General features: G+C 41.7%; 1 protein-coding gene across 1 annotated transcript in view; it reads left to right on the forward strand.

The window, feature by feature from the left end:
* DOK6 (docking protein 6) overlaps positions 1 to 25,266 on the forward strand; it is a 272,774-nt gene that overhangs the window by 134,416 nt on the left and 113,092 nt on the right. Inside the window, exon 3 of the mRNA XM_066625263.1 lies at positions 2,591 to 2,705. Within this exon, the coding sequence (XP_066481360.1) occupies positions 2,591 to 2,705 (115 nt within the window). The remainder of the gene's footprint in view (positions 1 to 2,590; positions 2,706 to 25,266) is intronic.

Below are 25,266 nucleotides of genomic sequence, written 5' to 3' on the forward strand. Positions count from 1 at the left end.
AGTAATTGTTACCTAAGAACTGTACAGTCTCTAATTTGTTTTAAAAATAGTAAGTATTAAGAAAACAGTATACATACATAGTATGTGTACAATGTGTTTTTAATATGTTTTTATCTGTTGTTAAATGATGTTTTTAATTTGTTTTTAACATGCTGTAAGCCGTCCTGGGTCCCTTTAGGGAGAAGGGCGGGGTATAAATAAAGTTTATTATTATTATTATTATTATTATTATTATTATTATTATTATTATTATTATTATAGCATAGCAAAAACAGTATTAAAAACAGTATAATTTATTAAAAACTATGATCTATCTCATAGATCTCATGATCTATCTCATAGATCATAAGGCACATTTTTATTTATTAGCTTTTAAAATTGTATTCTTCACAACCTTTTTGTAAACACTATCAGAGTAAGGCCACAATCCCATCCACACTTTCCTGGGAGTAAGCACCATTGACTTTAAAGGAATACTTTTGAGTAGACAAGCCTAGCATTGGGCTCTAAGTGCACTGGAAACAGCATACCAGTAGAACCATTAATCCAATCCTCCTTTAAGGTGCCTGGTGCCTTAATCCAGAATCTCTACATCGAACACACAGCTTATAAAACATACATTCAATGTACTGCAGAGAGACAAGCACAAGGAATAACTGACCAAGTGCAGCTGCACATAGCTGCAATCCGATTTACTCAGTAGTAGACCCTTGCAAGACAACTGGCAACAGCACCTCCTGTGGGGTTCCCGGCAGCTGTCCCTCTTGCCCACCTGCACCCAGCTGGTCCCCCCCATTGCACTGGGAACGGAGGAGCCCCTGAGGAGGCAAGGTGGGGGGGAGCAGCCTATTGGCCGGGTGCACTCCTGTACCCTCTTGGAGCCCACTGCACACACTCCCCGTTTCAGTTCTGCTGCCCACAGGGGCACCAGAGAGCGGAGCGAGGGCGTCCTGGCTGCTGCCGCCACCACCACACCAACATGAGGCCCAGCATGGAGCTCAGGATCCCTCCTCCCTCCCCAGCACACCTCCTCCTTGCCCTCCCCCCACCTCTCTGCATACTGGAATGGCTCCTCCCTGCCTCCTCCCATGTCCCCCAACCTCTCTGCTGCACAGCAGTACGGGTGACTGCTGAGTGGCAGAGCACCAGCTTTCCACTGGCACTAGCCCAGCAAGCTCTGGTGCTAGGCTGGTGCTAAGGGTTCACCGGTGATGAGTCAGCACACACTGTTTAGGATTTGGCTCTCAGTTCCCTACGTTTGAGATTGTGCTTCAAGATCTGAAGACCTCCATCTTTGTGAAACTGATCTCCTAGGAAAAGACTGAATAATTTATAAGAAATCTCTAGAGCAGAGAATTTCAACCACTGTGCTGTGGCACGCTGGTATGCCACAAATGAGTCGCAGGTGTGCGACAGGAGTTTGGGGGAGGGTCATTCATTTGTAGGGCCATTGGAGGAGTTTGAGGGAGGGCAACCCCAGTATCATTCTTCAGTCAGCTGTTATTCAGATTGGGTGTATTTTTCCATATAAACTTGCGCTAGTCTTTTTTTTATTTCTCTATCATCTCTATCTAGATAGATATAGAAATATCTTAATACGTTTTTTAAATGATAAAATATCCTAAAAAACTGATGGTGTGCCTTGACAATTTAAAAAAAAAAACTTATGGTGTGCTTTGTGTACTTTGTCTATGAGATGAAAAAGGTTAAAAATTGCTGCTCTAGAGAACTGGAAGACTAATTACGTCTTCATTCAGGATGTTTTCTGTTTCTCATGGGCAGGTCCAAATTAATCCCTAGTGTATGCTTAATATCCATAATTCATTTTCTGGGTTGATCCATCCCTGAAATTAGTAGACTATAGTCACACTTTCATAACTGTATCATTTTTCCTTCTTAGTATCAATATGAAAAGTTCATGTGAATCATAGAATGAATAGGAAGCTACATCTATGCTTGTCCAGTGAATATATTATATTGTGGCAATTTATTTCTTCACCAGATGTTCCTTGGCTTGACTCTGTGCTTTCACAGTTTCACTTGCACTTTCACACACAAGTTCTGGTTTGCTGGCTGTGGCTAGGATGTCACTAGAATTTTTATTCACTTTCAAGAGAAAGGAGCCCATATCAGTGCAAAGTGGTATGGTGCTAACAAGCAGAATGGATGGAGTACTTTTGTGTTCCTGATGATGTGTGGAGTTTTCTGATATGAATACATAAATGCTTCCACATCTGCAACAAATTTGCTAGCTGGTGATTTCAGACAAGTTGTTTGTGTTAGGAAGGAATTTGCAAAGAAAGAGCCCATGAAAATAAATAGGCTACCTATTTTTCCCCCCTCAGGCTCCCACAAAGTGTAAGAAAAATAAGTCATATGTGACAGAATGGTTATTCTGTACACACTTTTCAATTCCAGACATAGCACACTTACACATGTATGCACACACCAAATTTATCAAGTAATAATTAACTCTGCCCCAGTCATCATCAGAAAACATGGTGGCTATAATGAAAAAAAGGAACATTTGGAACTGGGCTTTGCATTCCATTGATCAATCAAACTGAGTTCTATATCTCTTCATTTTAAGGTAACTGAACTGCACAACATCAAAAACATAACCAGACTGCCTCGAGAGACAAAAAAGCATGCAGTGGCAATTATCTTTCATGATGAGACGTCAAAGACATTTGCCTGTGAGTCAGGTAAGCAATTATTACCACATCTTCGGCTGGAGTAAATTGAGCTGCTTATGAATCAATGGTTCAGATGGATTAAGATACAGCATTGACGCAGTAGGCCTTATCGTAATGGCAATAATATTTTTTTTTTTAAAATGCAGAGCTGGACATTGGGCCCCCCCCCCCAATGTTTAAAGACTACCTTGGGTGCTTTTAAAAAATTATTTCTCTATCTGGATTTGACCCTCCAGTCGGATTGAATACTCTTGAGGCTTTCAGCTAAACTTCTGAAATGGAGTAAACAATGCCTTTGGGATGTTATTAAGACAAGCTGTGACGTGAATTGTTGCTTTTTCCAAGCATCGCTACAGGCACTTGCTAGGATAGTAATAATCCTGTCACTGAAAGAGAGCAGCAAAGAACAGCTAAAATTCCAAGACACATTGAAGCACAACTTTAAATGCTTTGTGGCTAGAGCTGCTCTTCAATACTAAGAATAACATTTCAAGTTATTTAGTTTACTGTGGTTGAACAAAGCCACTAGCAAACTTTACAGCTACAGCATCTTGTAAAAATCTATTATGTGACAGAATAAGATGCAGGTCCAATAATGTTGTTAATCCTTTCTTTGTAGTACTGTAATTACAGATTTGTTAATTTATACGGTTGCTTAAAGTTGCATCTTTATGGTTGCTATTGCTAGCTGTAGGATTGTAAGGGCTAAAAGTTATCTGAAATTTAATTGACCTGCCTGCTTTTTGTAATGTTTATGAAGCCAGATTACAATGTAAATATATCCTAAAACTATCCACTCTACTAGCTCAGCTGCTGCTATGAAAAGTCTCTTCATATAAAAATGCCCCACAAATCTTTGAGATATACAAAGGGATATACAAAATTTGGTTAATTTCAAAAAGAAATGGGATCTGTAATATTACCAAAACAATGTTGCTGTACAGAATTGAGCATGGGTGTAACCAAGAAAGAAATGCTCAGTGACACCCAGTAAACCCACCAGTATTCATGGAAATCGCCAAACCACCCACCAATTATAGAGGAGCGACCATGATGGCCCCACATCAGTCCAACACACAAGGACCATGCTGAGAGCACAGTGCCTAAAAGCATTACCTTTCCCTCCCCTGTTAGGGGTTTCAGTGCAGCTCTATGAGAAATGACTGTTCTGCCCCAAGTGGAAATATTGAAAAATAAAAGGGCTCCAGGTAAGTGCTTGGGTACCAGTCGCAATGGTCGCAGTACCTGGAATTTGTCAAGAAAGAAAGTCACTGCTATTAGCTATTGCAAAAAGATAGAATGGTTGGGCAGCACAGTTATAGCAAAATCACATTTGACAATACTAAAGGGTTGGGGGGGGAAGAGGGGTAGAGACGTGAGTCAGATATGCAGCATCCTCCTCCGTACTTTGCAGCATTACCTTTGCAGGTAGGTCTGGTCTAGAGGGTAGGTAGGTATTTGCAGGAGGTCTGGTCTAGAGGGTAGAGCCTCCATTTGCCTGAAGATAACATCACATAGTTCACCTATTTGAAGTGCCACCAAAAGTAACTGGCGATGATATCATCACCAATTATTTCTGAGCTGGGAGGCCATATGCAATGTGACAAACACCAGTACGAGGCTCAGCTAGACAGGAGGGCTTTTTTGAGCGTGGGAAGTCATACTTTGGAGCTCTGCCTGCCAAGCCGAGCCTCCTACCACTGTTCATTGTGTCGCATTCTTGGTCTTGCTGTCAAGCAGCAAGGGTCCTGTGAGTACCACCAGACACCATCTCAAATACCATTGGTGGTACCCATACCACTGGTTGAGAAACATTGCACTAGAAGAATTCTAAGAAGGCCAAAAGTATCTTGCCATACATGTGAGAGCAGCAGATTTTTATGCTGTGCTCACTTTGTATGCAAAGTGCCTTTTCCTCATGGTTCCCATCACCGTCATTCCTGTGTGCATGCGTTGAGGATGCACAACATGCCATCTGAGGGCTATAGCCCCATGCAACGCATCCTGTCATCTAAATCCTGTAGTTATCTATAGCAGGCTTTAGAACTGGCATTAGTTCACTGTGATTGGCAGCAGAGTGTAGTCTGTATCCTATGTTCTGTCATAGGAAAGTGAGCAGGGCAGACAGAGTGGCAGGAGTTGAGATTTTCTGATTTTTTTCCCTCCTCCTATTGTTTCCTGTGAGCTTTTTTTATTCCTACACCAGCTCTAACATTGGTGTGGCATTGCGCCAACATTTGGGACATGCTTGTCACCTGGACGGGGTTTAGAATATGATGTAAAATTGCACACCCCACTGGTGTCTATGATGCATCCACCAGTAGAACTCAGGCTGAAACAGCAGGGCTTTGTCACCACTGGCACAGGAATTGTTGCGCTGAAGTCCAAGGGCATGTGCCGTATTCTATACATCTCAGAACAGCATTTCTGAGGCACAGGATTGGACTGTAAGCACATGCAAATGAAATAATTGCATATTCTTCCCCATTTACCCTGGCACTATTTCCCTTCTCTTCCACTGTTGCCTGTCTTATGTCTATTTTAGATTATGAGCCCCTCAATGCATGTGGCTTATTCTCTTGTATTGTTAAACGCCAAACACATCAATGTATGTGTGCAGTCTAAATCCATTGCACATCATTAACTGCAACATCTGTTGAACATCTATATTCTCCAGAGAGTCTCTCCTTCACCGCTGCAATGAAAATGTTAACAAAAAAAAACAAAACACTGTATCCTTTTTGTGGGAGATCTTCAGTGTAACATTTTCTAGCAATTATCTGGCAATTAAGGAGAATTACCCCTTGGTAACCATCTCACAACACTTTTCTAAAGTCATCAGCAAGCCATCTTTTATTGCCTCTCACTGGCATCCTAATCTCCAGAAGTTATTAGTGGGAGCTGAAATAAAATAACCCATCATCAATCCTGGATCACCTCTCTGAGAATCTAAGCACTGTATCACCTGCACTTACCTTAGAGAATTGGTTACCTTCAGCAGCCGAATAACCTTTTTATTGGACAGAACGTTATCTGCAATATGTTACTGAATGCAAGTGCCCTGGACACTATATCCAGTACACAGAGAAAACAACTACAGATCCCATACACAGTGTAGAAATCACATCAACCACAACAATGAACCATGAACAAACTGTTGTGGAAAGTGTAAATTCTGGCGACCACAACCTTCCTGATAAATATGTTTCTTATAGAGTAACTATCAAATCTGAGGATATTAGAAAAAAATAAGTTATGGATCTATAGGTGCAGCATCCTAACAGCTTGCATTCTCAGTCTGGAGTATAAGACTTCCTTCATGGTCCCCTGCTTCCATTACAATTTAAAAGATTCGTGTTCATCCTCTGTGGTTTTCTGCGAGAAAAACAAGGGGGGAAATCATTTCCCGAACAGATAAGTGTGCTGCTTTTATGATCATTCAACTAGGGGAAGTGACATACTTTTCAGATTTTCCCTCTGTATAGTGCTTCATTCACTTGGGAAACAAAGGCCAGAAAAGCAGATGACAGATCACCTTGCAAAGCCAAAGTAAATCTTAGGAGTATAAATGGCTGGGGAAGGAAGCCATCTAAGTTGCAAAAATGGTGTTGTCAAAAGTGCTCCCAGTGGGCTAGATCGTGCTAAGTCCCAAGTGGTAGCCAGTATTTCAAAGCATGACAGCAAACAGTGCAGTTCTTCACAGCTATATATCCCTATTCACAGATGAGCAGAGTCCATACTCTCCAGAGAAAATTAGTCAAGCAATATGTTATACCAACAGCCATAGGTACAAAGATTTAAAACAGCCTTTTAAAATCCTTTTAACATTGTAATAAGTTGGCGGTTTTTCATAAAATATCAGTCATAGATGTTTGAAGCTGCTGATCCCGTTAGATATAATATCTCAAAGAGTTATGTTGGTTGTTCAGGCATGTAGTTCAATAAAGAAAATTCAGGGCACAATCCTAATCAACTTTCCAGCACCGACATAGCTGTGCCAATGTGGGGTGCACTGCATCCTGCAGTGGGGAGGTAGTCAAGGGGGCCTCTTCAAACTAAGGGCATGTTTGTTACCTTACCTTGGGGCTGAATTGCGGCTAAGTCAGTGCTGGAAAGTTGGTTTGGATTGTGCCCTCATATAATGTTTTGGAAGAGGACCAGTTGTCACATGGTGACCTTGTTGCATGGTGACCTTTCCAAGACCAGTGACTTTCCATATGGACCTCATATTACATCACTAACACATAAAAGCATATTTGGTTAATGCAGTAGCATTCGGGGGGGGGGGCAAAGCAGTGAGTTTTGCAGGATGCCTCAGTGTGCCCTGTAACCTGCTGAGTCAGCTGACTTTGATATGGAACTTGGATCTGGATGAACTATGTGGTTGGCACAATATGAGGGCCCAGGACACAGATGTGATTTTGCAGCAGCAATTACATAACAAAAATAATTTGTAGGTTTCAAATTAATGTGTAATTTGTCATAATTTCTAGTAATACATACTAATATGCACACACACCAATACACATGCAGCTAATATATGGTGAAATCCTTTGTTACCACCTGGTAAGAGAATACCGTATAGGTGACAAAACTCTGCTTCAGGTAATTTGTTATGGAAGTTTCCCCTATACTTGATACCTTTCATCAGGAGGCAACAAACTTTTTCTAGTTTCTAGGTTAGTCCAATTAACTAATTACACCCCTTTTCAATCTGGTTGTTGGACTATTGATTGTTTAAATTCCAGCTGGAATTACTTATGGCCCAATCCTATCCAACTTTCCAGGGCTGATGCAACCATGCCAATGGGGTGTGCGCTGCATTCAGTGGTGGTGGTGAGGCAGTCACAGAAGCCTCCTCAAGGTAAGGGAACATTTGTTCTCTTGCCTTGAGGCTGAAATTGCAGCTGCACTGGTGTTGAAAAGTTGGATAGGATTGTGCCCTTAGTTTATTAACATAAAAATATGGGGTGGGGGGAGTCACTGTATATGATTTTCAATGAAGCCAACATTTTGACTTAGCTGTGCAGCTGAGTTCTATAAAACTCTTAGTCTAGCACCTGCATTGTGGATTTCTAAGCTATCGCCCCATTCTGAATGGTGTTGCACTCCCCCTGAAAGAGCAGGTTCGCAGTTTGGGGTTATCCTGGACTCACAGTTGCTCCTGGATGCCCAGATGTCGGCTGTGGCCAGGAGCACCTTTGCCCAGCTTTGGCTGGTGCAGCAGCTGCAGCCGTACCTGCCTCGGTTAGATCTGGCCACAGTCGTCCATGTCATGGTGACATCAAGATAAGATTATTGTAATGTGCTCTAATGTGGGGCTTCCCTTGAAGACAGTCCAGAAGTTGCAGCTAATACAGAATGTGGTGGCTCGTGTGGTTGCTGGAAGTTGGTGGTTTGACTCTGTTACATAGCTGTTCCAGCGGCTGCACTGGCTGCCCGTTCATTTCCAGGCCGAATTCAAGGTGCTGGCTTTGACCTTTAAAGCCCTAAGTGGCTTGGGACCAGTGTATTTGAGAGACTGCCTTCTTCTGTACAGTCTGACCTGTTCTCTTTGGCAGTGGTGTCACTAGGATTCGTGTCACCCGGTGTGGGAGGCCTGCGCGTCACCCCATGCAGTGGGTAGGGCAACACCTCAGGTGGTGGGCATGGTGATGTACTGTCGCCCCATCCCCACTGGTTTTTTGGCTGTACCTTTTGTTAGAACACAGATACTTCAATGTGGTTTGTTTCATTGCATTCTGCATGAAATTACGCATTGATTGATATATAACATGATGGTCTTATTCCTCCAAATTCTGATTTTAGTGATTTTGAAAACTTGTAGAGTCTCACACACCCCATGTCAACTTACTAACACCTTATTGCAGCAGTTCTCAAACTTTTAGCACTGGGACCCACGTTTTAGAATGACAATCTGTCCAGGACCCATTGGAAGTGATGTCATGGCCAGAAGTGACATCATCAAGCAAATTAAAATAAATAATTATAAATAATTAAATTAAAAGAAAAGAAATAATTAAATAAGGGGGAGCCAGTCCTGTTCCACCAAGTGAATCTACTCTGAAGTAAGTCCTATTGTGGTCAATGGGGCTTATTCTCAAGAAAGTGTGGGTAGGATTGCAGCCTGTGAGCCCAAGCCTATGTATGTCTACTCAGAAATAAGTCCCATAGTGATCAATGGAGCTTACTCTGTAGTCTGCCTGCATTAACAACCCCCCAAAAAGAATCAGTGAGATTTCCAGCCCTCCCCAGTGCCCAGTTTAAGGTTCTTCTGTTTCAAGCAGATCAAGATAAAGACCCACCTGGCTTTACGAGTGCAAAATAGAAAATATTCCCCTTACCAGTTGAAGCCTCCTTTTTGTTCTTTTTAGTGGGGGGGGGGGAGGCTGCCTTCTGGAGCATTTGTTGCGCTCCAGTTCCATCAGATCAGGACCGTTCTGTTGTCCTCACATTCCCCTTTGCCTGGCCTAACCACCAGCGAAGGCACGCCTGCCTACTCGTGAGTAAACGCGACCGTGAGGCTGCTTCGCTTTCCATAGGGCTCAATAGGGCAGCTGGGAGGCAGGGATATACTTCTCAGCTGTTTTTTGGGACTGCATTCATTGGATCAGGACCATTCTGACGTTGTTGGAGTCCTCTCCGCCTGCCCTTTCCGACAGACTAAGGCACATTTGCCTACTCACGAGTAAACGTGGCCACATGGCTTTGTTTCAATAGATTAGCTGGGAGGGAGGGAAATCCTTCTCGTGTTTTTGGGGACTGCATTCATTCGATCTTGACCATTCTGGTGTCTTTGGATTCCTCTCAGCCTGCCCTTTCTGAAGGACTATGGCAAGTATGCCTACTCATGAGTAAATGCGTGATACTACTCACTTTCACTTTCCATAGGGCTCCATGCATTTTTTCTTTCCAGTTTGTTGGCCATAACCTTTGAAAGAAAGGAGCTATTTCAATTCCGTTTTTTGCATTGCTTCCATTGGACATTCCACATCCAACAGTGTATGGCATGAAGGGTAGCTCCTAATGCCGTGATTTTAACACATCACCTCCCTAGGGCGTGTCACCCCCCAGCGCATCACCCGGTGCGGCTCACATCCCCCGCACCCCCCTAGCGAAGCCACTGTTCTTTGGTCATCAGAGAGGGCCCTTTTGGTTGTGCCGCCTTTAAGAGAGGTTAGGAGGATAGTGGTCACAAATAAGGCCTTTTGGTGGTGGTGACTGTATTGTGAAATTCTCTCCCCTTTGAGTTGAGAACAGCTCCTTCATTGTTAACCTTCCGGTGAGACCAGAAGACTTTTTTTTTTTCCAGAAAGGCTTTTATACCTGTTAGAGGGCATGATGGCTGCTTTTTAGCAATTGTCCTGAATTGCTGGTTTGTAACACTGCTGGTTTTATTGTTGTTTATTCTATATTTTATAGTTTTATTGTATTTTTATAGTTTTATGTATTTTAAGTGTTGTTAGCTGACTTGGGTGCCCTTCAGGGAGAAAGGCAGATTACAAATTCAATAAATAATAATAATAGCTTTGTAATTGTTCGACTTTAATTTTTGACCTTTGAGAGAGTGCACACAATTACTGCATCACATTCTTTCCAATGTACTTGTTAACAGTGTGTTTAGATTATCAGTCAAGTTCAGGGGTGACCAATCTTTTAACTCGAGGGCTCCTGGATATTTTTCCGTTGTGTAGAGAATGACAAACTGCAGCTGCTGAAGATCCCTCTTTTGCACAGTTGTTAAATGTTCAGGAGCCCTAAAGATGAAAGGTTGACCACCCCGGTCTAGTTGTTCTTGTAAAGTCTGTTCTTTAAACAGGCTGCTGCTTGGTTTAAAGAAGGGGTGCCCAAACCCCAGCCCTGGGGCCACTTGCGGCCCTTGAGGACTCCCAATGCGGCCCACAGGGTACCCCCAGTCTCCAAGGAGCCTCTGGCCCTCTGGAGACTTGCTGGAGCCCACACTGGCCTGACGCAAGTGTTCTCAGCGTGAGGGCGACTGTTTGACCACTCATGTGAGCTGTGGGACGAGGGCTGCCTCCACTGCTTGCTGCTTCACATCTGTGATGCAGCAGTGGCAGCGAAGGAAAGGCCAGCCTTGCTTTGTGCAAGGCCTTTTATAGGCCTTGAGTTATTGCAAGACCTTCATTCATTCATATAAGTTCCATCTCTAATGTATTCATTTATGTAAATTTATTCAAATTTTAAATGTGAATTAATTATTTTCTTTCCCGGCCCCCGACACAGTGTCAGAAAGGTAATGTGGCCCTCCTGCCAAAATCTTTGGACACCCCTGGTTTAAAGAATCAATATGAACCATAAATTTTGGAAATAATTGGTGATCTCTTACATAGAAGAAAACCCTTTAGTGTGTGATAAGTAATTAATAGTTGACACATACATATGTGCTTTTCTTTCATGTTGTTGATCATTGAACACAAAGCAAATAAGATGAACATAACCCTGACTGTTCCTCTTTTCCTTCTCCACTCACTAAACAGCCACATAACTGCCATTTTATGAGAAAGTGAGGTCTGCCTTTCTTCCAGCCTTACAAAATTCAAATAATACAACAGTAATAAAATATTAAAATAATACAAGATATTATACATATCCTAAAAGGCACAGCAGATAACAATAACAACTGCAGTATTTTGCACACATCACCTTCTCACTAAATTCACATATCTGTGCAAGTATGTTTTAGTACTGCTACTTTACATATGACTCCTAGTCCCTGTTACATGATAGTAAGTCCCCTTAATTTCAATAAATGGTTAGTTTTTGACAGTTTTTCAGAATAAATATAAATTTGATATTGTACGAGCACAGATACAAGAAAGAGAACTAGAAAGTCACCTTGCATATGCGAAGTTTCCATTCAACTAAACGGAAAAATGTATACACACTCATAGATAGGTAAATACATTGATTGAGTCACTTGGACCACAAGCTCTTGAATAGCAGGAGGGCAGGAGGTCTGGTCTAGAGGGTAGAGCCTCCATTTGCCTGAAGATAACATCCGAAGGTCACCAGTTCGAGGCCACCGGCACCGTGCGACCTTGAAGCAGCTGACAAGCTGAGCCGAGTTATTCCATCTGCTCCGAGCGTGGGAGGATGGATGCCAGAATGTGTGGCCAGATCAAGAACGAAACATCTGATTGTTGTGGTTTCTTGAAAGATAGAACCTTTCTAATTGTAAAAATCCAGCGGGGATTTAAATTGCCTGCCCATGTAAACCACCTTGAATAAAGTACGAGGAGAAATCTGAGGACCTAGAAAGGCGGTATAGAAATACCTGTGTTGTTGTTGTTGTTGTTGTTGTTGTTGTTGTTGTTGTTGTTGTTGTTGTTGTTATTAATAGCTCCACTGGCTTCAAAGTGTTTATTCCAAAATGATAATTTTGGTCCAAATTTGGTCCAGTTTCATTAATGGTGAACATATTATGGAAAAATCAGAAAACAGTTCTAGAGCTGGTTAGGTTCTCTACTCATTTCCTTGAAATGTAGGTTAGCTCTTTGGGGGGATTTGTGGAAAGTATGAGCCATGTTCTGTAGTCATGTGATTTGTGCAACTCTAAGCCTCCTCTGAGAATAATGCACTTTTAGAGATAGCACACAAAAAGTGACATAAATTTATATATGGAATTTAGGCTATTGACAGATGATGTATGAGCAGCTGGATCGGGAGAAATTTCAATGGTAATTCACTGCATCTAACCTGAAATACCAGGTCTATTTTTCATTTTCTGTTTTCTGTCATTGTTTAGTCTCTCTTGCATTTGGCTGTTTATGTTGTATTTGGAGTACATGCTGCTGTAAATAAATTAATTGCTTTAGGACTTTTGTGAAATGCTGCATCCTTCACTGGTTTAGCATCTGTTGAAATGATTGTTATATTTAATGTTAGCATACAACATAATACATACCAATTTTTTCATACTGGGAACAATGGTGGAGATTCATTTCGCCCAATGTTGCAGATTCATTCAGTTGAGTGAAATAGTTAAATGGAATGTTGTGATGTCTTAGATATTGACATTCATTACAATGTTGTTGTTCTCTAAATTGACTTCCTCTCCCCCCCCCCCCAGCCAATCTTGGAAAAGGTAGCTTTTCTCCAGCCCATGCAGCTTGGCATAAAGCAATACTCGTGATTAGCTGTGGGACTGGATGGGGTGCAGTCCTGCAGGTGTTGCTCAGTGCTTCCCTCCTGGCAACTTACAGCCCAATCCTACCTAACTCCCTGCATAGCAGTGTAGTGATGCCAATGTGGCATCCGCTGTATCCTGCAGGGAAGTTTCAGCATTTTGAGGCCTACTCAGGGGGAAGAGAATATTTGTTCTCTTATCCCAGAAGAAGCTGCTGCCATGGATCAACTTGGACCAGTGCCAACGATATCAGGTGCCACTACTGCCAAACCCAACCCCTTCCCAGACCCAGTCAGCCCTCCTTCCTGCCTTTGTTGCCTCCTTGTTCCATCCACCTCCCACCCTGTTCCACCTCTTCTTGACTCCTCTGTAGTCTTACCAGCAGCAGCAGGCATCCTCTGTTCATCGTTGTGCTGATCCAGCAGCTTGCTGCTTGTGACAGTGGCCAGGCCTTGCTCACTGGCGCTATAATGTTTGCAACTGTCATAAAGCTGTTTATGCTACATTCCATAGATGCAAGCAGTTCATAGTATTGGGATATTAGTTTGGAAAATTATGCTTCCACCCTCTCACCTGTGATGTAATAAGAGTCAACCGTATAATAGGGGTCACCCATAATATAATAGGGTGAGGGATTAGCTGGTCATGTTATAAACCAGGGAGGAACTTTTTGGGTTCCCTGACCTGGATTGTTGCTTATGCTGGTCAGTTGTAGAGAGCACAGGTCACTTTGAATGAATTGCTGCCTAGAAGCAAGGTGGGGTTCCCCTGCTGAAAAAAGTTTGGAGTTGCAAACTGTAGTACCCACATTACATGGGGGTAGGAAGAACAGAATGATTCTGCCCATTTGACAACTCATGCCTTGTCTCATGTGTTTTTGAGGACTGGAGTCAGAAAGCAATTGCCCATTGTAAACTGTTACTTTAGTACTACTTAGTATACAGAGTATATCCGTCATATTAAATGTAAAAACGTGGGCACTAAAATGGCATTTTAACCTTGCATTAGGCATTGGGGTCAGTTCGGCACAAGAGAAGTGACTGACGTGGTTGTAGCTTCATCTTGTGTTTTATTAGGGTTGGCCCATCAGCAAAATATTAAGATTTCAGTGGCGGATCTCTCCAGCCCCACACCTGGGGCAATCGTCGGCAATGGCACCCCCCACGGGATGTTGCTGCCCCCCCCGCACGCAAATCTGCCCCCTGCACTTACCTGAAGCTTATGGAGCCTCACGCAACCCCAGGCTGTGTCAAGGAAGCTTCCTGATCCTTCCCTGACACTTTTAACTGTGCTTCTGGAAAACCGGGAGCACAGTTTCCAAACCCATTGGGAGCCTCAGAGGGTACCTAAACGCACACGAGGCTCCACGCCTGGGGCATTTGCCTCATGAATGAATGGAATGTCTGCCTCTGTAAGATTTACCAGTTTATTGTGTTTTATGATGTGGTTATACATTGTAACTGACTTCAAAAGCTTACTGTTAGACCAATCAAGTGAGATGTAGTGCTAAAATAAATAAGTAGGTTGTGCCATGATGGGGGCATAATGCATCTCTCTTACTTTTTCTAAGACGAAACCACTATAATACAGGATTATACTCTTTCTGAGACTGTGCGGATCTAAGTGCTTTGCTTATTGCATCTTAATGTGAGCTATATATTATTGAAGCATGAAAGTTTGATCTATAATGACCTTAAACAGGGAAAATGCAATGCACACACACACACACACACACACACACACACACTGCTGCCAAAGGATTAACATTTATTGCACAGTAAATTTTGTGCCTTTCAGTTACTAAAAGATAATCCGGAGATGAATGTTAATAAATTGGGATTTTCTGTTTTATAGCAACTAGTGAGAAAAGAAAAAGAAAGAAAACATATTTAGCTAATGAAGTTTAAAATTACACAGTAGAATGATTATACATGTGTTTTGTTGGGTTCCGTATTCCTTACAACTTTGTACAGTACTAGTTACAAATAAATATTGCAGAGCCACTAGCAGTAGGTATAGCAATCAGTGCAAATGTTCCTGTTGTTTCATACCACTAATTTAACAAAATGCTTGTTTTTTAACAAAATGCTACTTTTTCCAGTTGTAACAGAAAACACTGACTGTAATTTCATTATTCCAATCTTTAAAAAAAACAAAAATAAATATTTTCTTACTTGTTTACTGGGCTAACAATTTAATCCAGGCAACAAAGCTTCTTATTTATGAAGGGTATGTGGTAATCTGAACAATGCCAATCTCCAATGGTATCTGTCCCATTTTTAAAAATGAATAAATTCACTGAATTGGGAACTCTGCTTTGCCCATTTCAGTTGAATGAAAGAATAAGCAACTTGACTCCAAGCATTATAACTTGCTGATATGACTGGGTATATTGCAGTAACAAAACACAATTCGCTAAAAACAAAAGCATACATATGGGTGTTGGAACAAACTCCTTTTTTCAATGTTTTTGGACTTATACACTCCTGTGAGAGAAAGTGGCAACATTTGCTACCTTCACATCCCATTGCCAGAATGCTAGGTCCAGCAGTGGGGGTGGGGTGGAGGATAGGATTGAGCCATAAGGCTGCAATCCTATCCACACATACCTGAAAGTAAGCCCCAATGACTATAATGTGACTTCCTTCTGAGTAGACATGCATAGAATTGGGCTCTTAATGCTTATTTCAGTGGTTCTCAAACTTCCCGGTAGATTTATTCCTGGGGTACGTCTTTACAGGGGTGGGGGGAGCGAAGCGATCCCCAGGATCTCGCCCCTGCAGGGGAAGGGGGGCTATTTTTAAACTAATTATACATGCTCTCAGGGTCTGGGGGGTGTGGGGAGCCCTGAGGAGCACTTGCAGGTCTCCCTACAGCTTCTAAACAGTGAAAGTTGCAAGCACGATTAAACTGGAAGTAGAATTTCTGGTTTTGTTGCGCTTGCGCCTTTCACTATTTAGAAGCTGCGGGGAGAACTGCAAGTGCTCCGTAGAGCTCCCCACACCCCTTGGACACTGAGAGCAAGTATGTTTAGTTTAAAAATAGCCCCCAGTTCCCCCGCAGAGTTGCAATCTTGGGGATCGCGTCATTGCTTTCCCCATGCCCCCACCCCTTAAAGGGAGCAGGGCATTATTACATGAGTGGGCGGGTCGCGACCCACCAGTTTGAGTACCACTGGCTTATTCTATTTCTTAACACAATGGTTCTCAAATGTTTTAGCACCAGGAACCACTTTTTAAAATGACAATCTATTGGAATCCACCAAAAATGATGTCATGGCCAGAAGTGACATCATCAAGCAGGAAAATTTTTAACACCCCCCTTACAACATAATCATTTCAATCAAGTACGTAAGTACATTAAAAGTTTACAATAAGTATATGTTAAAAAAATTATTTAAAATAAAGAACCATCCTAACTCTCCCAAGCAGTTGCTGATTTCTTAAAAAATATTATCCAAGCATCCCAAAGGCTGGAATCCTATCCATGCTTACCAGGGAGTAAGCCCCATTGACTGTCATTTTTAAAAGCATATACATAGAAGCCTGTTATAAGTATAGATCTGTAACATTTCCCCAAATGTAGTTTCATACCATGGTAGCATCAACTCTAACATATTAAAAATAAAATGCTTATTGAAATGAATGGGGACCCACCTGCAGTTGGCTTGCGACACACCAAGTGGGTCCCAACTCACAGTTTGAGAAACATTGATGACCTTACTCAAAGAGAAATCAACAGAAAATTTTATGAAGAACAAGAAACCAATTATTGACTTTCTGCATGAGAGAGTAAGGATTTAACGAGTTGTGGATTTGAAGATTAGATTGAAAGGAATAAAGAACATTAATCTGAAGTAATCTTAAATGGAATACTTATAATGAGAAGATAAAAGAGGCTGTTGGAGATATAACATATATATGGGTCAAAATTTAGAGTATTACGATATGAAGCTGTAAATAATTAGAATATTCAACTTTGCCCATGCTGCATTACTAGAGGTATTTTTTGCATTAAAAAAAAAGAAAATCTTAATACATTGCCTGCATTAAGATCTTTTCATCTTTGCCAGCTGTATTTGACAAATGCATTATAACTGAATGTAGCATATTTATATAACAATCTTTCTTATATTAGGTTTTTCCTAGTGTGTATACATAAAGTGATATGCACATGTTTCTTTGGAATAAAATTATCTATGTGATGTTTTTAGATTAGTTGGCTTTGACACCATCCTTATCTTTTTCAGTTCATTATTGTTTTACCTTGAATTATCATTCATTCCTTCCTGTCAAAGGAAATTAGTAGATTTTGGCTTTCTATTGGATAAGAGGACATTCACAGGTGCCCCCTTTTCCCAGATGAGGATGTACTATTCATCCCCATCAGACAGGTCTTAATCAGGCCAGATAACAACAGCTGTCTGGCCATCCTCTCAAGAGGCCGAAACTCCTGCTCAGAATTCTGGCTATATCAAGAAAGGAACTGTTGCTTTGAGCCCAGGACGTTTGTGGGGCTTTTTCTGATGAAGAGGAAAAGGGCAGATTTGTGTTTAAATTTGGCATTCACCAGTGATCCAAGCTACACTGCTTTAGATTAACTTCCGTCACCTAGAAGAGTTTGTTGTGGCTTTTCTCAGGTTGACATCCAGGATTCATTGCTGAAAATATGAAAAAAAAAACAAAACCCTGCACCCCCCCAAAACCCCCCCCCCCAAAAAAAAAAAAGATTCCTGTGGCAGGTTGCCAAGTAGTCAGATTTTTGGAAGCTTGGAGGATGGGACATCAGATTCTGGAGTCTGGCTGGGTCCAATATAATCCCCTGTTATCTTAGCCCACATGGTAGCCTTGCATCGATACCTCCAATAGTCTATTAAAGGCCCGATCCTATCCAACTTTCCAGTTTTGATATAGCCACAATGCAGTCCCTTGGTAAGGGAACACTTATTCCCATACCTTGAGAAGGCCGCAGTGACTGCCCCTCCACCACAGAATGCAATGCACACCCCACTGGCACAACTGCACCAGCACTGCAAAATTGGATAGGAGGGGCAAAAAAAAGCAGCCATAAGAAGGACAGAAAGTTGATTATGAGCCAACAATCAGCTCTTGTTGCCCCAAATGATTATTTATATCTTGAGTAAAAGCTGTTTGAATGACTAAGTGACAAGAAACACATCCTTATGTTAGCATTTAGAACAAAGAGAATATGGGTTGTTTGCTTATTTGAAAAATTATGTATTTATACACTTTGAATTGGTATACCTATAAATAATGCAGTAGACTATAGATTCACATGCAGTGCTCTCTAGCAGCATTTACCCAAGTATTCCTGTATCTTTTCATTCAGTGCAAATGTAACATACTTGAAAACTGTGTGTAAGAAAGAAGACAAGTATCATGCAGTAGAAGTTAAGGGAAATACATAACAAATGTGAAGCACTTTTAAGAATCATTTATTCCATGTAAGAAGCTTATTGTGTATTTACCTGTAATTACCTGTCAATGGGACTTAAGTGTTTCATTCACTCCAGTAGCAAAATCTCACGGGGCATCTTCATTACAATTTTTATAGTCCCTTTTTCTAAGTAGGGCTGTGGGACTTCAGGTGTCCTTTGTCCTCAATTTCAAATGTAGTGGATTTTTTGTATAGCAGTCTATTTCATAACAGAGACAGAATTAGATTGTGGTTGACAAGAAGGCAGAAGAAAAGATTAAGTGAGCTATTTTCCTGTTTATCGGCTTTAATGCTGAGTTCAAGCAAAAGCATCAAATGATGCCAACAAAAGCATATGATGAGTATATTGTCCTTCCATTCATCTGTCAAATGTATTCTGAGACCAAGAGTAATACGAGTCCCTGTGATTTAGAAATAGTGGGTGGAAAAAATGGCATGGGCACTGATGGAATGAAGCAATGTTGTTATATGCTAACATAGAAGCAGTAGCTAGAGATACTACTAGTTTGTTTCTAGTGAGTAAAATAGGATTATAGTCCTAGTCTTATTGAACACAGTGGGCTGAGTAAAATAAATAACACCATTTTCAAACATCTCTGGTAATAACATATTTTAATATAGATTTATCTTTACAGATGTTACGATATTATTTGTAATACTTACTATTGCTATTATATTATTTGTATTGTGAAGAGTTTTGAGAGCTGTGAGCTTGGGGAATCAGAGGGGATACAAACTTATCATTATAATTGGCTAGTTGTGAAACAAACCTCATTTAAGATTGGTAGAATTGAGTAAGAGACGTGATTGGTTGATAGAAGTGGGTGCCAAACCCTGGCCCACAGGCCAGATCTGAGACGGGTTGCAATCCTTCCCCCAGGCAAATGGAACTTACTGTTCCACCAGGGAAGGATTTTCCAGTGTGCAGCGATCTCCAGTTTGGAGACTGCTGGTTTATAGCAATATTGAGAGTTAGGGTTATTTGTGAGAAATGTTAGTGAACGGTGGCAGTAAATGACTATTCTGAAGGGAAAAATACTTCCAAAATAATAGCTGTGTATAAGTCATTCCAGAATGCGTTTTTATTTATAGTTTAAATTATCCCACTTGGTTGTATAGTTTCTGCTTTAAATAAAACAATCATGCTACTTTATTAGTGAGGCTCAAAGTATAGGTCTTACAAATATGTGATAAACAAACGTAGTCTTGTACTTGATGCAAAACACACCCACACACAGACATACGTACAAATTGTGGCAGTGGGTCTGTGGCTGGAAAGATACCGCAGGCTCTGAACCAAATCCTATCCTGTCCCTTTCCCCGCCATAGCCTATAGCTGTGCTTAAACAGTATGTGCTGTATGCTATGAAAGAGAAACATTTGGGAGGGGCAAGGGACAATAAGGGACAATAAGGGATAATTTTCCCTTATTCCTCTTGATCCATAAGCCTCTTGATCACCAGTGGGTCTCCTCAGGTCTGCACCAGCAATTTAGCTGGTGCAAGGTCAAGGAGATGGGGAGAGTGTCGGCAGCTCCTGGAGGGAATAGCATCCAGGGCAAGTCACCCATGCCAGATACCACCCCATCCCACCTCTGACATGCCTCCCCATTCCACCCTCCCCCATGTTCTGCCCTCCTCACTGACTCAACTTCATTAGTGGGTGCTCCTTTCCTTACCCCCCTGTGCGGGACCACTTCAGCCTCTCCAGTGGCAGTCTGAAAGCATTCTTCCAAACTGCCATTTGTAACAGCCGAAAGCATTTACTAGTGTTCCCACAGCCACAGAGCCCCAATAGAATTGGGCTAACCATTTCTGAAGAAAGCATTGCTCTGTTTTGAACTTGTTCAGTAGGGTCCACTAAGCCATCTGTGTCTATTTTCGGTACCATCTACTCTTTGTAATAGCCAAAACAGAAGCCAAAACAGAAGCACTCCCCTTCCCAGAATGTTTTATAACATATTTTAGTTATATATTGGATAGGGCTAAACTGAAACTGAAGCCAGATTTTTTCTGAATTGTGGCATTTCACGTTTGGCTCCAAAAGGCATGAATATGTTTATAGATGCTTCCAAATTGCCAAGGCAACTCGGCCAACACTTTATGTTTTGCATAAACATGTTCTGCATAGCAGTGCTGTGTTGAAACTGCCACATTGCTGCACCACAAAACAGGAATTATCAATTTAGTTGTTTTCACAAAGGGGAAGTTCATGTATTTATTTTTCATGTGCATGTGCCACCCTTCCATTTAGGAACTCAAGACTGTATACTTGGCTCCCCTTATTTTATCTTTGCGAAAACCCTGTGAAGTAGTTTAAAGTGAGAGATAGTGACAGACCCAACCCACACCTGATTGACTCCATGGGGATGCTATTATGTCATATATGAGCACAAAGTGTTCAGGATTAACTAACTAGCAAGAAGACAACACTAGTGCTACAATTCCATGAATGAACCAGATGGTTTATAAAAAATTTCACCTTTTTATTATTGAATAAGGCAATGAAGAGCAGTGTTAAGATGTGAACAAAATAAGGGATGTTTCCAGAACATTGTGGGCCTTCTGAAATTGCCCTTTCCAGCTTGAAAATCTTTGCTCATAAAAATTTGGTGTAACACTAATAGTGACAATCATACCATTTCATCCATTTGGGAGGGGAAGCAGGGACTGGGGTGGAAAGAAAGAACCTAATGGCAATTATGGCTCAAGGCTTTTGTTTCAGTTGTCTGCCATTGCCACAATTGTTCTAATCTTCAACCTGCCCCTATAACTTGTCTGGGAGCATGGTTTTTCACTTGAGACAGTTAGGTAGGCTAAAGATCACTTCATTGACAGGCCACCTAGTTCTCCTCAGGTACAGCTGCAATTTCAGGTTTAAAGGAGCCATGCAGACTAGACAGGAAGGATAAAGCAGAGGAGGAGGAGGTTACACTTGAATTCATCATGGAAGAAATTGATATTCTATGCCCCTTGAATTAACAAAGGCCTGTGTACTCACTGTAGCAGCTCACCTGCTATAAGCAGTCTTCATTTTAGCATAGCTATTGATTTGACATTCACATGACATGCTTTCCCAGGGCATTTGTTTGGAACATTTGCCGTAGAACAATTGTATTAACTCAACCTATTAACACTATTGCAACAGTGGTGCACCAGCCCAGCTGACAGGTGAAACTTTTATAAACCATCTGGTTCATTCATGGAATCGTAGCTCTGGAAAAACCAGGTGATTCCTGTATTTAGCAAGTAGGCAACTTGTCCATTCCTGCCCCTGATATGCTTCATAAGTCACCCTTTTGTAGCATACAGTGGCTTTACAAGATGCTTTATGCACTCTGTAATGCCTGTACCATGGGCCAGCTGAAGCTGTAGTGGCATCACAGCTATCCGTCTGAGTCCTATATTCTCAATTCCTGCTATAGTCGTTCAGAGGATCAGATTTTAGATAACATGTGCCACATGTAATTTGAAGTTTGAACAGTCAGTGTAAATGTTTCCATTGCAATGACAAATTTTTATGAGAAAAGTTAATAATGTTTTGAAAATGTTATGATCCATTACTTCAGGAAAATGCGAGGCAGAATATGAATCACTTCTAACATCAACAAAGTAACCTCTCAGGATTTGGAAATTTATTCTACTGACTTATGTAGCATCAAGCAAACATTCTATTCATTAGGTTATGTCATTTATAGTTATCTGGGGCAAGTATAAGTTCTAAATGATTTTGGAAGAGAAATTTCCTGAAAAGAGGATTCTGGATTATGTCTTGATGCAGGGGTGTCCAAAGTTTTTGGCAGGAGGGCCACATCATCTCTCTGACACTGTGTCGGGGGCCGGGGGGAGAAAAAAGAATTAATTTACATTTAAAACTTGAATAAATTTGCATAAGTTTACATAAATGAATATATTAAAGATGAACTTATATGAATGAATGAAGGTCTTGCAATAGCTCAAGGCCTATAAAAGGCCTTGCACAAAGCAAGGCTGGCCTTTCCTTTGCTGCCTCTGCTGCATCACAGATGTGGAACAGCAAGTAATGGAGGGAGCCCTCATCCCACAGCTTACGCGAGAGGTCAAACAGTCGATCTCACGCTGAGAGCAGTTGCATCAAGCCAGTGCGTGCTCCAACAAATTTCCGGAGGGCCTGAGGCTCATCGGAGACTGGGGGCTCCCTGAGGGCCGCATTGAGATCCCACGAGGGCCACATGTGGCCCCAGGGCCGGGGTTTGGGCACCCCGTCTTGATGTGTACACTAAGATTACATGGAGTGCTGGACCTTATTGTTGCTTTAAGTGAATTCAGAGTGAACTGTACAATGCAGCTATCATTCTTTCTGTGCTGTAGTAATAAGCCCAGGGTAGCTGGCGCAGGCCACCCCAGGTATTGGCCATAAGGAGGTAGCACAAGGCCATGTTGCCTGCCGCTTGGCAATCTTCGGGCCCAGCTATCTCCTGCTTGTGTGGTAATCATTCTTTTGGCTGCTCACCAGCTGATGCAGGAAGTAGTGGACCTGAAAAATCACCAAATGGAGGCGATCCAGAGGCAGACTGTTGCATTTAATGCAATGCCCCTAAGGGTGAGTTGTCCTTAGTCTTTCTCATTGTTTTGCCATATGCCAACTTTGTGTGAAAGGGTTATGCATTTATAGAGGGTTTTTTTTAACTTCATTGATACCAAACTCAATTCTGTTCTGTTGTATCAGCATTACAGCAAACAGTTCTCAGCTTTGTGCTATATTGGAATCACGGAAGATTCTTAATGAGATAGTGTGTTACTAGCAGTGGCCCCTTGCTCCAGATCAGCCAGGAAACCTAGGGTTAACCTCAGGGCTCTAATTAGCAGTGGGCAGTTGCAGTTGCAGCCACTAGAGGCAGCCAGGTCATTACAGGGATAAAAACAGCAGCAGAGGCAGAGAGACTTTGTGGGTAGTGGAAGGGAGGGAGGGAGGGAGAGAGAGAGAACGAAAACTAAACTAAACTAAACTGATTGACTGGCAAATGAACTGGTGGACTGACTCATGATCTGGCTAATGGAATGACTGACTACCTGGCAAACTAGCTGAACAAGAGACTCCTGAGTGGCAGAGAGCTGAAGGAGCGTTGCTGCCCTGAGAAGAGCTTCTGCTTTGAGGACTGGGAGAAGGAACCTTGCAGCTCCACAGGCAAGCTACACACTAGTTATCTTTCCATTGGTACTGGGGTTCAGCAGTGGGTTTATATGCCACTAGAGCTAGCTGTGCTTGAGGCAGGGGGGCTAATTAGCTTAAAGAGGGCATAAGTTTTGTAGGCCCAATTTAGAGTGGGAATTTGGCAAAACAGGTGCAGCATTTAGTCAGTATAGCTTCTTTGCTGAGCCAACCATCCACAGATTGCTCCTCAAGTATCAATATGTAAAACGCATATTAAACTGGGATAAAAATGCAAAAAATTCATTTTAGCACCATGAACAGTTATTTGATCACCTTTGTTTTTATTATAATCTTGCAGTGAAAACATCTCTTTAAAAACCCTGAGCTTCTTGAGTATTTGTGCTTAGAATTTAACTCTTTAAAATGTTCTCAGTAACCAACATAAGCAAACCATTACTTCTCTAAGCAAACATCACACTATACCTCATTGATAAATGAATGCTTCTTTTGTACAGTCTCCAGTAAGTGAAGTCCATTTTTTGAAACAACATGAATACTCCCATACCTTTTTCTTCAAAACCTCTCCATCTTTATTAGGGTGGTTCATTTCTGCAGTATGAAAGCTGTTACATTTGTCGTCTGAAGAAACAGAAGTGATAGAAGTACCGTTGAGTGCGTACACTCTCTCTCTCTCGTGTGTGTGTGTGTGTGTGTGTGTGTGTGTGTGTGTGTGTGTAAAATTTGTCAGTTATATCAAAACAGGCAGCTCCATGATATCTTTTATATGTCTTTTATATCTTCATAGATGACATCTTTTATATTTATGTAACTATAAATATCAATATGATATTCAGCCATTGCTGCCTCCTTGGGAGAGGGGAACTTTCATCCCCTTCATCCGTGTTAGGCAAGTAGCCCTGCAATGGGGCTACTCGATTCTATAGCAACCCAAGGGTCGGCGTAGAATTAAGAGCCTCCATGTCAAGCAGGTGGCCCAACACGGAGACTCAGGATCCAATGGATCCACCAGTCCCACCTTCCTCCCACCCCACTTCCTCCCCCCGGCAGGCCTCTTCACCACCTCTCCACATGCCCCCACCTATCTGCTGCCCGGCTGTCCATGCAACCTCCAAGCGGCAAAGCTCTGGTACTAACCCAGTGCCAGCCAGCACTGGGCTAGCACTGGCACTCCACCAGCACTGAGGGCTGTGACAGTGCGTGCCAGTTGTGAACCGGCGTGCACTGCAAAGGATTGGGACTTCAGTCATTTGATGAAATACTGTATATTGCTGAACCCAAAGGTTATGGAAAATCCAGCATTTTAATCAGTGTGACTTGAGAATTCTGGAATCTTCCAGTGGTTCTTTAGATTGTAAACAGATAGGTTGCATTATTTGATTTCGTTTTAGAAGTTGAAGAATAAAGTCCGGATTCTATACCAAAATAAGCCACACTGCTGGATCACAACTCAAATCTTATCCATCCCAGAAGACAATTCAAATAATTTGAATGGCCTTATCAGAGGTGTAGCAAGGTCATTTGACACCCTGGGACCATAAAGTTTTGTCACCCCACAAGACATAATAATTTAATTAATTAATTCACATTTTTATACCATCCTTCCTCTAAGCAGCTCAGGGTGATGTACATGGTTCCTCCTCTTATTTTGTCCTCACTACAACCCTGTGAGGTAGGTGAGACTGAGAGATAGTAATAGTCATGACATGAAATTAATAATAATGGCCAGAAAATAAATGCAGTGAATATTTCCCCACAAGCAATGGATAAAATTCTGTGTCAAATGGTATATAACATGATGGTATTATTCTGAAA

The sequence above is a fragment of the Tiliqua scincoides genome, chromosome 4 (genome assembly GCF_035046505.1).
Source record: "Tiliqua scincoides isolate rTilSci1 chromosome 4, rTilSci1.hap2, whole genome shotgun sequence".
NCBI lineage: Eukaryota > Metazoa > Chordata > Lepidosauria > Squamata > Scincidae > Tiliqua > Tiliqua scincoides.